General features: G+C 55.3%; 7 protein-coding genes across 7 annotated transcripts; 4 read left to right on the top strand and 3 right to left on the bottom strand.

The window, feature by feature from the left end:
* Positions 1 to 942: 942 nt before the first annotated feature.
* Positions 943 to 1,608, top strand: HMPREF1541_10685 (uncharacterized protein; the record flags this gene model as incomplete). The annotated part of the gene is made up of 1 exon (XM_008715355.1): positions 943 to 1,608. The coding sequence occupies one exon, from the start codon at positions 943 to 945 to the stop codon at positions 1,606 to 1,608; it is 666 nt and encodes a 221-aa protein (XP_008713577.1).
* Positions 1,609 to 2,717: 1,109 nt separating this feature from the next.
* HMPREF1541_10684 (uncharacterized protein) lies at positions 2,718 to 4,168 on the top strand (the record flags this gene model as incomplete). The annotated part of the gene is made up of 2 exons (XM_008715354.1): positions 2,718 to 3,087; positions 3,150 to 4,168. The coding sequence occupies 2 exons, from the start codon at positions 2,718 to 2,720 to the stop codon at positions 4,166 to 4,168; spliced, it is 1,389 nt and encodes a 462-aa protein (XP_008713576.1).
* Positions 4,169 to 4,329: 161 nt separating this feature from the next.
* Positions 4,330 to 5,931, bottom strand: HMPREF1541_10683 (uncharacterized protein; the record flags this gene model as incomplete). The annotated part of the gene is made up of 3 exons (XM_008715353.1): positions 4,330 to 5,336; positions 5,392 to 5,718; positions 5,772 to 5,931. The coding sequence occupies 3 exons, from the start codon at positions 5,929 to 5,931 to the stop codon at positions 4,330 to 4,332; spliced, it is 1,494 nt and encodes a 497-aa protein (XP_008713575.1).
* A 522-nt stretch (positions 5,932 to 6,453) lies between these two features.
* On the top strand, positions 6,454 to 7,549 carry HMPREF1541_10682 (uncharacterized protein; the record flags this gene model as incomplete). The annotated part of the gene is made up of 2 exons (XM_008715352.1): positions 6,454 to 6,775; positions 6,825 to 7,549. 2 exons carry the CDS (start codon positions 6,454 to 6,456, stop codon positions 7,547 to 7,549), a joined length of 1,047 nt encoding a protein of 348 aa, XP_008713574.1.
* A 626-nt stretch (positions 7,550 to 8,175) lies between these two features.
* HMPREF1541_10681 (uncharacterized protein) lies at positions 8,176 to 9,282 on the top strand (the record flags this gene model as incomplete). Its single annotated transcript, XM_008715351.1, has 3 exons — positions 8,176 to 8,368; positions 8,422 to 8,966; positions 9,013 to 9,282. 3 exons carry the CDS (start codon positions 8,176 to 8,178, stop codon positions 9,280 to 9,282), a joined length of 1,008 nt encoding a protein of 335 aa, XP_008713573.1.
* Positions 9,283 to 9,288: 6 nt separating this feature from the next.
* On the bottom strand, positions 9,289 to 10,953 carry HMPREF1541_10680 (uncharacterized protein; the record flags this gene model as incomplete). The annotated part of the gene is made up of 1 exon (XM_008715350.1): positions 9,289 to 10,953. One exon carries the CDS (start codon positions 10,951 to 10,953, stop codon positions 9,289 to 9,291), a length of 1,665 nt encoding a protein of 554 aa, XP_008713572.1.
* A 500-nt stretch (positions 10,954 to 11,453) lies between these two features.
* Positions 11,454 to 12,287, bottom strand: HMPREF1541_10679 (uncharacterized protein; the record flags this gene model as incomplete). The annotated part of the gene is made up of 2 exons (XM_008715349.1): positions 11,454 to 11,954; positions 12,024 to 12,287. The coding sequence occupies 2 exons, from the start codon at positions 12,285 to 12,287 to the stop codon at positions 11,454 to 11,456; spliced, it is 765 nt and encodes a 254-aa protein (XP_008713571.1).
* Between the last annotated feature and the right edge of the window lie 459 nt (positions 12,288 to 12,746).

The raw sequence follows: 12,746 nt of genomic DNA, 5'->3' as shown, positions 1-12,746 counted from the left end.
ATTGTTTAGGCGGAAATGTACTCCCGAAGTAGCCACCATCAAAACTATCATGGTTTTCATCACCACAAGGATTTGGTCCCGCTGGCAGAGCGCGGGACGTCGTGATCGAGTAGCTAGCAACAGTAGGGACCCGAGATAAGCCTTGCCGTGGAAGCGGCTTCACGCCAGGGTATGCTGCGGGAGCCAAAAGGTAAGCATTCCATCGAGTCCGTGCTTTGCAGCTGAGGTTAGGCATTGGTGAGAAAAGGGTTCAGCTAGTGAAGTTGCATTCGAAGAAGTCATGTTGCAGACTGCACACCGCTGCAGCAAGAGCCGTGGCCGTTTTTATGCTTTGCGCGGATTGTGGTCGCAATCAGAATGACCGCGCCAGTATGGTGGATGAGCAGGGGTGCCCGTAAGTGCCCGCAGCACGAAGGCATAGAAAAAGTAGGCCTGCAACGTCTGATGCCGTCTAGCAGCGAGGACTTGACTCTCGGTAGACAAAGCGGTCCCAATCGGAAATTTTTGATCAGGTTCGGGATGGACGCACTTTGTGCTCGCAAACTGATGAGATGTGCTGGCAGCGGCAACGACAGGCGAAGAAGCGCGTCGAGTGCACGAGTCGGTGCTGGCAGTTGGGAACCCCGCCATGACTCGCCGCCGCTGCCTCGCCACTTGGCACTGCCTGACGACGAATCTTGTCTACCAACTGACTCACGGTCTGTTCCTTTCATGCCGTTATACCCTCATAGATCACATGCCGCCACACAATACATCCGAATCTTCGTAATTGTCCATCTGACATCGTTTCTCATCACGCGATCCGTGCTCGAGTCATACAGGTATACCGGACCAGCTCGGGCTCCTTCGCAGCGGCGTGAGCCTGCACCTCGAGGCACTGTTTCCCCCAAGCCATACACAGATCGGACACAACCATTGGAGCGCACGGCAACAGCGAATATAATGCCCAAGCCAAAGACGGAGAACACCAAGAAGGTGGCCGGCAACGCCAAAAAGGCAGAAGCCGCGGCTCAGAAGCAGGCTGTGGCAGATGCGGCCGCCGAACGCGCAGAGGCAGAGAAGTGGGATAAGGGTGCCAAAAGCAACTCTAAGAAACAGTCTGCCGAAGAAAAGAAAGCCTCGGCGGCGGCGGCAAAAGCAGAGCGGGAAAGACTGTTAGCAGAAGAAGAGGCGAGTCAACCATCTAAGCCTAAAGGTGCGGGAAAGAAGACGGCCGAGAAGAAGACCAGAGGCACACTTGATCTATCGCAACTCGACGCCCCCGCGTCTAAACAGACGGCGCTCAATGCTACGGGCATTGATAACGCACTCGATGCCTTGTCCTTGACCAACGACCAGAAAGGCATGAAGATGGATCGTCATCCGGAACGAAGATTCGCTGCCGCGTACAAGGCCTATGAAGAAAGGCGTCTGCCTGAGGTCAAGCAAGAAAACCCTGGGTTACGGCGAAATCAGCAGATCGAGCAGATCCGGAAGGAGTTCGAGAAACACCCCGAAAATCCATTTAACGCCGAGACCAATGTTCGATTCGACGCCAGCAGAGAGGAGATTGCAGATGCGCAGAAACGTGTCAAGGAGGGTGTTGAGAAACGTCTGGGGGAGAAGTGAGCTGGTGTTCGTAGCTTCCCAGCACAAGCTGGGATAGACCTACTCGCCGATGAAGTCCTCGCAGCTTCTACCAATCACTGACACGCGGTATTGAGATCGCCCACGATCATCAACCAGTGTTCACGCTGTACAGCTGGAGCCTACCATCTGCGGCGTCAGATGTGTCGGACACGCGCTCCCCTAGTGATGATTCACATCGGTGACCTCACGATATAGACATGAATAGATGCGATACTGCTTTACCTTTCGACCAGTCGACCAAGCTCGATACTCATCACTTGGCAAGGATACTATACGACATGGACGAGGTTAGCATCTCCAGTCGCACGCTTACTTCAAACCACACACAAGACCGGTCGCAGCTCATTTGAAAAACCCCTGCCGGTGATAGCGCTCCGCCATGCGCGGCACTTTGGTCAGACATCTGCTCTATTTTCCTAAACCTCGTGTTGAGCTCTGCTCTGTTGCCTTCACCTGCACTTGACTTCACTCCTATAAACAGAAGCAGTTGCTCTCTCGCATCATACAGACTCATTCGCAGCGCCTATCGCAGCGCCCACTATCCTCATTCTGATCCCTCTGATACCTACGCCAGGATGCCTCCAACGTGCACCTTCGAAGTATGGTAGTCTTGATACCGCAACTCAGGCCACCTTGGCCCATCGTTGAGCATGCTCTATCCACAGAGCACAAAAGCTCAGCTGCTTGTCTGGATCCTGGTTATGCTCTAGTTGGGGTGCGGGCTCGTCGACCCGCGCTATCAGACTTCAGGCAGAAACACTTGGCCGAGGAAATCAAAACAACCATAACCATATTCTTGGTTGAGCTGCACATGACCCGACTGGTCAACATGAATCTTCCCACCATGGCATACACACATCTCCACCAAGTCTGTCCACGGCCGCCCCTCATGCACACTGACCTCGAGCCTGCAAAAATCGAAGGCTCATTGGTTACTACTGTATTCGTCCCCCTTCTTCTCTTGCCAATGTCTTCAGCTGAGGCCAGCAGCCTACTTCCCTACACAAATTGTATCGAATTGACTATTGGCTCCGTCAAGTAACGCCAAAGTGCACGAACGACTGCAGATCCACTGACCACGCCTTACCATGGCAGCCAGTCTCGACCGTGTCGACCAAACCGACGTGTTTACGCCCATCTCAGTCGACGAATCTCACCATCTCGTGGGAAATTTCACCGAACACACCAGGTACTTCGAGTATGGAACCGGCAATTCCACAAGCCGCGATACCACGGTACGAATATGGGCGGGGATGAACGTCCCTGGAAGCGACACGGGCCAAGGCAGAACCCAAGGCAAGGTCCCCATGGTAACTCTGTACGACGAACGGGGCCAAGTCATAGGAAAGAGCTGCAAGGCCCAGCCATTTATTCTAGGCGACAGCTGGATCGATCCGGTCATACACACGTGGAAGGGCGCAAAGATCGACCGTCCGGCCTATGTGCAACTGTCACAAAGTAAGTCCATCTTCGACAGCAGCTGAGCCATCACACAGAGCATGGGGCGCTGACCGCCGCAGCCGACGTCGACGCCCTCTGCATCTCCGCCATCGAAATCATCTACCCCGACGACGGCTCCGCCCTGATCTACGGCGATATCCCGCACAAAACCTGCGGCTGGCTAGGCTACCCATCCGTCAGCAAAGTCAACCCCAGGGAAGGCCGTCCCGACCTCCGCAACCCTAACGCCACCACCGGCTACCCGGCCTCCTGCTTCTGGCTCGGCGGGAGATCCCCTCCCCCCAAACACGAAGTCTTCAACCCCAGCAAACACATGGCCGCCAGCGTCGCCTTCCACATCCGCGACTTCGACGGCAAGAACGAGTCCGTCCAGGCCTACAACCGCAACACAGACCTGCTCTGCAAGAGCACCCCGCGCATGCAGGCCCACTCAAGCATCCCGGACAGCATCGCCATCTTCAGTCCCCCGCTGATGTACGGCCACGAAGAGCGCTTCGCCAACGGCTCCACCGCCGTCCCCAGCTACCTCGACCCCATGTACGTCGTCGACACCGAGGTCTTCGACCACAGCGCCATGGCGGCTTGGCCACAGAGCGACAGCTACAGCGACGCGAACTCCAAGGCCTGTGATCCGAGTGTGAAACTCGCGCGAGCCGGCGACGACGACGATCCCACTCCCCAGAACTACGACGACGATACCGACAAAGCTCCACTCTCGCAGCTCTTCGCCAACTACCTCGTCATCTCCGCCGGCGAAAGCCTCTTGCATTCTGCCGAGGCCGTGTGTGCTAACTCAAACATCCTGGGGCCCAACTACTGGAATAGCTTCGAGGAGCTCTTTTGTGAGACGCAGACGCGGACGCTCTGGCACGGCTGTAACGGTACGGAAAATGTTGGCGGGTGCTTTGACGGGGCGCAGATGGCGTTGTTGGGCCCGCATGCTGCTGGGCACTTGGTCGAGCATTCGAAAGGAAACAATGGAAATGGCTCGGTGAGTATGGCGGCGGTGGCGGCGGTGGCGGCGGCGGCGGCGGCGCCGGTTTTGAAGAAGTTTATGCATTGTCGGCACATTGTTTAAGGAGTCCTATGCCAGGAGAGCTAGTTGCTGCATGAAGGGTCGGATCAATGATTAGGCTGGGATCGGCAGTATAGGACTTATACTGAAGGACTCAACGAATCATCAGTCTCAACAATAATGGTATTTTATTCAGTCGCATCAACAGCGTTGCTACGGTGATCCTACAGCGTATACCGATAATCCGGCTGACACTGCCACCTGTGCGCCAACGTCCAGCTCTCCGTATCGCGATCCGTGCCCTGCAGACTGGCATCATGCTCCAGCGCCCGCGCGAGCTTCCGATTGCGCCACGCCAGGTAAAACCGCAGCGTGGTCGCGAGCAGGATACACGCGCCGGAGAACGCGACATTGGCGACGTTGGCCTGCCAGTACCTGGGGCCCTGGGACTTGGGGTAAAAGTAGCTGGCGTAGATGCTCGCGAGGTTTGAGCCGGCGTTGACGACGGCGTAGGAGACGGCGCGCTTGGACGAGGGCCGCGGCAGCGTGGTGGAGACCCAGGACAGGATGCAGCCGAAACTGCCGTAGATGCTCATCATCATGAAGGTGGCGGTGTAGCGGGCGGCGACGTTGAGGGTGCAAGCCGAGATGATGAAGCCGACGCTGCAGAAGACCTGCGGCCAGAGGATGTGCAGCCAGCGCTCGTTGGTCTTGTCGCTGTGCCAGGAGTTGGTGATGCCGAGGATCGCGGCGAAGACGTAGGGCGGCGCGGAGAGCAGGAGTGTCTCGGTCTGCGGGTAGCCCAGCGTCTGCACGATCGTGGGGAAGAAGTTGGTGAAGGCCGCGGCGGTGTTGAGGCCGAGCTGCATGAACCAGATCAGGTACAGCGCTGGATCGCTGAAGGCCATTTTCAGGCCGGTGAAGGCGCCTTCGGCTTGGTGGTCGTCCTCCTCGTTGGCTTCTTCGGCGATGCGCAGCACGGCGAGCTTGCGCTCCTCGTCGGAGAGCCATTTGGTGTCGGCGGGATAGTCGGGGAGCACGAAGCAGGCCACGATCGCGACGGGGATCGTCGCCGTGCCCTCAATGATGAACAGCCATCGCCAGTCCGCGATGCCGGCTTTGCCGTCCATGCCGCCCATGATGGCGCTGCCGAGGAGGCCACCAAAAGCTCCCGCCATTTGTCCGGCGGCGTAAAGAATTGAGATACGTTTGGCGAGTTCCTTTTTTGTATCTGGGTCAGTGGGTCAGCAAAGATACGACTGCGAGGGAACCGCATAAGAACTTACACCATGACGAGAACAGGAACAGGGCACCGGGAAAGAATGGCGCTTCTACGAATCCGAGAAGAAAGCGTAACGCAATCATTCCCGAGTAGCTCTGCACCGCGCCGGAGCAAGCGCTGACCACTGCCCAGCAGCACATGACGACGGGCAAAAACACTGAAGGTCGTACTTTGTCAAGAATCATGTTAGTTGGGATCTGCGTCAGGATATAGCCGACGAAGAAGATCGAGATGATGGTGTTATACTGCGTTCCTACTAGGCCGATGTCTTCCTCAAAGTTGCCCAGGCGTGCGGTGGCGATGTTGTTGCGGTCGAGGTAGTTCAAGACGTCTGAATGCCGGGTTAGTTGTTGGGAGCCCTTGCGTTGATCGGCCACAACTTACAGATCAGCATCATCAACGGCATCATGCGTTTATCGATGCGGCGTAGGAGGGCCTTCTCCTTGACTTCTCGCTCGGCGATGATGGGATCATCTGTACGGACTTCCACTCCCAGTGTTTCCAGTTGGAAGTCAGCAGACTTCTTGTCGGAGTTGTCGGCCATGATACCAGTGTGCTCTGCGGTGGATTCAGGACAGGGCGGATTGCTGAAGGGCGAGAGCAGTAGTGAGGTCTTCATCTTGAGCTTTATATCTGCCCAGCATGGGGCCCCGTGTCGAGCATCCCCGAGTTCTGCTCGTCTTTGATGCATCTGCCATGAGCTGGGGTGGCGAGCAGATTGTAGTCGGTTCCTAGCCAATCGCTGCAGTTTGCGACGCGGTAATATGGAGACATTTTTCCTCCCCACAGAAGATTTGGTGCTTGGCGTTGATGTGTAGCCGATCACGATCCCCAGGAACTGGTAATAGTGGATTGATGCCAGTCGCGTGACGGGAATGTCGCTGTACAGTAGTGAATGACATGATTCCCGAGGCGAGCCCGTAGGATTAGCCGATCGCGACGAGCGGCCGGAGAGTCGACTTGTATACAAGCATAGAGATGGAGATTCCACAATCATTTAACCACTGTAAACGCGACAACAGCCACCAACTCTCATCTCGCACCTTACCCGGTCGCATTGTTCATCATGCCATCAGCCGCTAAGCCAACTCTCCTACACATCGGAGATCCGATCAAGCACAACCCAAAGACATATGAGCGCTTGAGCGAGAATTTTGACATTATTCGGCCCAGTGCCGAAGAGCGTCAACGACCAGCTTTTATCCAAGCTCTGAAAGAAAAGCGATGGGGTGACTTTCAGGGTATATTCCGGCCATTCTGGAACACCGGCGGCGAGATGGGTCGTTGGGACAGAGAGCTCGTACCACTACTCCCAGCGTCGGTGAGGATTTTCGCGAGTGCCGGCGCGGGATATGACTGGGCGGACGTTGACGTTCTGGCAGAGCACGGTGAGTCAAGGTTTATCCGGCAGATGGTGCCCTAATTGATTGTGCGTAGGCATCCTATATTGCAACGGTGCAGCCGCTTCTTCAGAGGCGGTGGCCGACATGGCAATTTTTCATATCCTCTCGGTCTTCAGAAACTTGACCTGGTCGCATTTGGCAGCAAGATCTGGGAATGCTGATCAGTGGCTCGAGGCTCACAAGTATGCGACAATGACAGCACACAACCCGAGCGGATATATCCTTGGTGTGATTGGTCTCGGCAACATTGGACTCAGAATTGCACAGAAGGCCTATCAGGCTTTTGGCATGCAGATTTATTACCACGACATTGTGAAGAAATCGGATGATATTGAGAAGTCAATTGGAGCAACGTATGCGGCCACACTCGATGAACTCCTGGCAAAGGCAGACTGCATTGTGTTGGCCACACCATTTGGCGGGAAGAAGCTCATTAATGCAGAGACTCTGGCGAAATTCAAGCCTGGCTCACGCTTCGTGAATATTGCCCGGGGTACACTGGTGGACGAAGAAGCTCTGGTGGAGGCATTGAAATCCGAGCACCTGTTTGCAGCAGGCTTAGACGTCTTCGAGAACGAACCTCATGTTCACCCCGAGTTGACCAAGCTTCGACAAGTTACGCTGACCTGCCACAACGCTGGAGGTGCCATCGAGACGAACTGGGGATTCGAGAGACTGTCGATGGAGAACTGCGAGGAATACTTGTTACGTGGGAAGCCGATAACTCCTGTAAACTTGCACCTTATGAAGAAAGGATAAATCATACAATGATGATAGTTGAGCCCTGGGCCATTTAGTGCCTTGCCTGAGCCGTTTGTTGCTGCAAACTAATTGATGACAGTCAACCGACTTCGACTCATTGCTTGGCAGCCTCAGGAGGCATTGACAGCAGCGCCAAGCCCCGCCGGAAGGACTTGTCTTCCAACTCCATCTTCGGGGTACCGACCCCAAGCGATTGGGGAGTACATCTCCAATGGATACTGGGATGGTGTATGCAGCGATGTGCCGGGGAACCTAAGGACTTCTCAGGGACGTTTCGTCGCAGTGTCGGGTGAGCTAGGCCATTTTTAGACTATCCGATCGGCTCGGAAGGAGTGGGCACGCAAGGGCACCGAGCAATGCACCATCGCACGCCCTCGCATAGTGTCCGAGAAGAATAACGGTGCAGACCGATCTCCAGACAGACAGGTTGTGGAAGGTCTCCAAGTAGCAGACCCAGCATCCAGAGTTTCTGCCTACTGGAATAAAAGAATCCTCCAGTATCCAATTCAAGCCGCCCATCGTGCCGGAAAGTGAAAGTGCCTGCCCATCGTACTGGCGTCGACTGGCAGTGCTCACACAGCCTTCTCTGGTACATTCATCTCGCTTTTCTAGACGCCTGCGTCATGGTTTCCAACGAGCACCTCGCCTCTGCTGTTGGCGGGCAGAACGGCAGCACCAATGGATCTGCCAAGTCTTTCCCGCCAGGGATTCACGTCCCGTCTTTGACATTCTTCCGAGACGACAAGAGGCAAGAGGTTGACTGGGACGTGCAAAGAAGCCACATCGACTTCCTCGTATCTTCTGGCCTGCATGGCGGTAAGTGCTGCACTGCTGTATACAACCTGGATGTGCACGCTCACAAGACATAGTGGTGATCGCTGGTACCAACGGGGAGGCTGCCACTCTCACTGCTGCAGAGAAGAAACAGCTCGTGCAGATGACGCGCGAGGTCGCAAACTCAAGAGGTCGATCGGATCTTCCCATCACTCTAGGCTGCTCCGCTGGCTGCACGAGAGACGTTATTGACCAAACTTTCGACGCTCAGCAAGCTGGTGCCGATTTCGTCCTGGTCCTCGTACCAAGCTACTTCCATTTTGCCATGGATCAAAACGCTATCGTTGCGTTTTTTGAGGAGCTTGCCGACGGGTCAGCGTTACCGATAGTGATCTACAGCTTTCCAGGTGTCACCTCTGGCCTTGATATCAACTCCGAGATGCTTGATATTCTAGGAAAGCACAAGAACATCGTGGGTGTCAAACTGACTTGTGGAGGCATCGCGAAGGTGACCCGGGCCGCTGCCGCTTTTACGCCCTCGGACTTCGCTGTCCTAGCTGGACAGAGTGACTGGCTCATACCTGCCATGTCCGCTGGGTCGGTTGGCTGTATCACGGGCGTTGCCAATTTGTATCCCAGGGTGAGTCATGCCTTCGGGTGCAGAAATCCAACTGACATAGACATAGACGTGCATGGAGATTTTCAACCTCTACGAAAGAGGCCAATTCAACGAAGCTGCAGCGCTCCAAGCAGAGCTGGGCAAGATGGAATGGGGGTTCGCCAAGGGGGGCATAAACGGCACCAAGTGGGTTGTTGCCAAGTTGCGCGGCTATCCTGAGCAGTCGAGCCACTGCCGGAGGCCGTATCCTGTCTACTCCAGCGAAGATAAGAAGTCGTGGCTGTTGAAGCAGGTCTCGCCATTGGCAACGGCTGAGAAGAGGTTGAGCGTGAAATGATAGATTTCAGACAATAGCGAAGGCTTGCTGGAACATCTGATGCGAAACCTCCCGTACATCGACCCTGATGCCGCCAGTATCTTGTTGCCGTTGTACTTCGACGAGGAGCTCGGCGATCCGCTTTGCATTCGTAGCATTGTGCACCATACTTTGAATGGTTTCGACGATCCACTGACGCTCTCGGACATCGTCCTCTTCGCAACCCCACATCATCATCGGCCAGAGCAAATTCACAGGCAACGCGTTACCCGAAATGACCATTTGGTGTGCTAGTGCTTTAATCACCGAGCAGGCGGTACTCACGTTGTTAGATCGAGGAAGGTGCTTGTACGCCACTCGGTGTAAATGAATGTAGCATGCATGAAAATTTGCCAGATACGTCTGAAAGCTTCTGGTCACCGGTAGAACCAGATTCGGCGAGAGAAATTTGTCGGTGATGTGTCCTGCAACGGCGTAGTCCATCAGCGCGGGCCTCTGGTTGTAGAGCAGACTCAGATCTTTTGTGATGGTGGCCGCAATGGCCATGACTTCCGTTTCATCTTCCACAGTATCACGGCCACGATGCCAGCGGTCAATCATGGTAATTCTTCCCACGAAAGACTGAACCTTCTGGAAAAATTCAATACCCGGTTGATAAAGGATATCGAAGAGGACCTCTTCCACTTCGGCGTCAATGGCTTCTCGAGACCCAAGGATAGAGACTGGACTCCCTCTGTTTGGTGTCGGATTAGCTGTGTCGACTTTGTCGGCCAAGAACAGACCTTCACCGCCAGCAGAGACGGCCCTGGCATCCAGCAATCGGACCCATGATATGAGTTTCTTCTCCAAAGATCCTAGCTTGGTTTTGTCGGCTCGGTGAATCACCAAATGGGCCTCTTTGAGATTGCTGTGAGCAATGTCCTCTCGTTCTGTAACCAGATCGGCGTATGTCAGCAAGAAGATAGTGGCTAGTATGTGCTTCAGCTGCTGCGAGATGAGCTGGACATCCTTCCCGCATTCGACTAGGGTCCGCGACAACTCTTTGGTAGCCTTATCGTAAAAGCTGCGATGGTCCATGTGTGGATCCGCGCCCGATACCTGATACTGGACAGCCGAGAAAGACATGATGGCCAGGCGGACCATATAGGATTCGGCTGACATCGTTTCGAAAAGCGATCTGGTTGATAGCCATTTTGGACCAGTTTCAATTGGCTCTAGGATGGGGGGAACTTTCATGTTGAAGAAACTCTCAACTAGTAGATGATTCTCGGTCGGTCCCGTGGATACGGCGGAGGGGCTCGATTGTTGCCACTGCGGGATTGCCGTAATATTGGAGCCTTCAGTGGACACATTGGGTGGTCCATACCCAGCATCGTGATCCAACCAAATATAGTTGGCAAATGCAGAATCCGTAGGGCCTTCCGAGAGGAGATTGGCGAAGTCAAACCCCTCGAAAGCATTAGGTTCTATGTTGGCCGGGTAAGGCTGTTGCGAGTTGCTCGTCGTTACATCAGTCTGGGGCGCGACTCGTAGAGGAGCCCTTTGGCGAGACAGAGGCCAATTGCACTCCAGGTTTAGTCGCTCGCAATGCGAGCACCGCGGTTTCTGTTCATTGCATCGTACTTTCCTCCGCTTGCAAGTCAAGCACCCATCCTTCGAGCGTGCTGGACGGCGGGTGTGCAAAACCTCCATCGCCTATCGTCCGAATCAGATAAGTACGTAGCGCCGCCATGAACCAGAGACCGCCGTATTTGTTAGTGGTCTCTGCGAGGCGGAGAGGAGAAGGAAACTCCTGATGGCGATGAGGCACGAGGGAGGAGAAACGAACTTGGGTCGAGCTTTGACTTCTGGCTCGGCTTGGCAATGCTGTAGTGGAGTTTCTCCGCCTCCGAGGATGCGCCAAGCTTTCACTGCCTGTGTTCTGGACTCTTGCGAGAGGCAGGTGCGATAGTTCGGACCACTATCTAGACAGCCGAAGTCATGCTCGTCCACAATCTGCACCACCTATCGCTACAATCCAGACCCATAGAGCTTGCTGTAGAGAGGCGCTGGGCGATAAATAACTATGGAAGGCACTGAATTTTTTTGCAGCATTCGACAACGTTCCATCATAGCTCGTTGCAACATTCAACTCAACCTAAACACTTTCGGCGTACTATACAGTATATATCCAACTCCCGAACAACAAGCGTTTACTCATCCGAACTGAAAATCCAATACTCAGCACTATACTGCACGCTCACCACGCCCCCCTCCGCGCCCTCCGCCCCCTCACAGCTCGCAGGCGGCTGCCCACCCCTCGTCTCCACACGATAAATCTGCCTAATCGGCCCACTTCCGCCCTCCACACTCCCCAACATCAACCACGGCACATCGACAGCCTTGTCCGTCGGCGCATCGCTCTTGGCGCCCACGCTCATGAGCCCCACGCCCAGGGATGCATCCGCCTCGGCGAAGTCGAAGACAGGCGTCTTGGCTGCGTTGAAGAAGTGGTGGCCGGCGCGCGAGAGGGGCTGGTCCGCACCGCAGTCGAAGGCGGCGAGTGGGTCGGCGGGGAGGGGGAGGCCGAGAGCTGTGGTGGTCAGGCTGGCGAAGACGGAGGGATTGCTGCTGGCGATGCAGGAGGCTTCGTAGAGGGTGGCGATGGCGCCGACGGCGGTGGGGACGCTGGTGGAGTTGGTGGGGCAGGTGTACTGCGGGGATCGCGTTAGTATTGGTGGTTGGCGTTGGTGTTGACAGGGTATGGAGGGGGCAGAGCTTACGTTCTGGACGCCGCGACCGATGATCACAGAGGCTAGGGAGAGCGAGGCATCTGGGGCAGGGAGTGGTGGAGTTGTTAGGGCGAAGGGGACGGTGAGGTTGTTGAGCGCATCAGAGACATCGCATGGAGGGGAGACTTGGCGGCTGCGAAGAACGTCGGTTAGGCGGAAGGGTGGAGATGGCGCAGGTGCGTAGGACGTATGGGGCAGGGCGAGAGAGGAGGCGGCAAGGCTGAGGGCCAGTGCGGCGATGATGGTGGAGTGCATGCTGATCGGTGGACGATGGGCGCTTGCGAGTTGCACGTAGGCCGTGAATTATTGGTACAGTAGAGTTCGTAACAGATAGCAAGCCTGCTTGCGGTGTAATGAGCTTTTGTTTTGGGATATAAGAGCAAAGAAAGAAGCGAATGGTTGCGGATGAACGAAAGAAGACCTGCGGTGGAGGATGGATCAGCTCGTACTTTGAGAGGACCAGACCCGACCGTTATATAGACCGTTGAGGCTGCCGACATGTCGTGCAGCAGTATGCGCCGAGTATGCTATTCCATGTCTAGAGCGGCGCAGGATTGCGATAGCAAGCCGTGCCTTGCACGGCTTTGGACGCGTTGTTTCAAGCTATAGAGACAGGTGTATTCAGGCCGACCATCAAAGACAGCAGCATCCTGCGCATCCGATCTCAAAAGGATGAATACACTTATTGCGGAGGTAGTGCAAGTGCTGCCGAGA

This window comes from Cyphellophora europaea, assembly GCF_000365145.1.
Source record: "Cyphellophora europaea CBS 101466 unplaced genomic scaffold supercont1.14, whole genome shotgun sequence".
NCBI lineage: Eukaryota > Fungi > Ascomycota > Eurotiomycetes > Chaetothyriales > Cyphellophoraceae > Cyphellophora > Cyphellophora europaea.
Note: the sequence above shows the minus strand (reverse complement) of the source record. Positions and strands in the feature narration are given on the sequence as shown.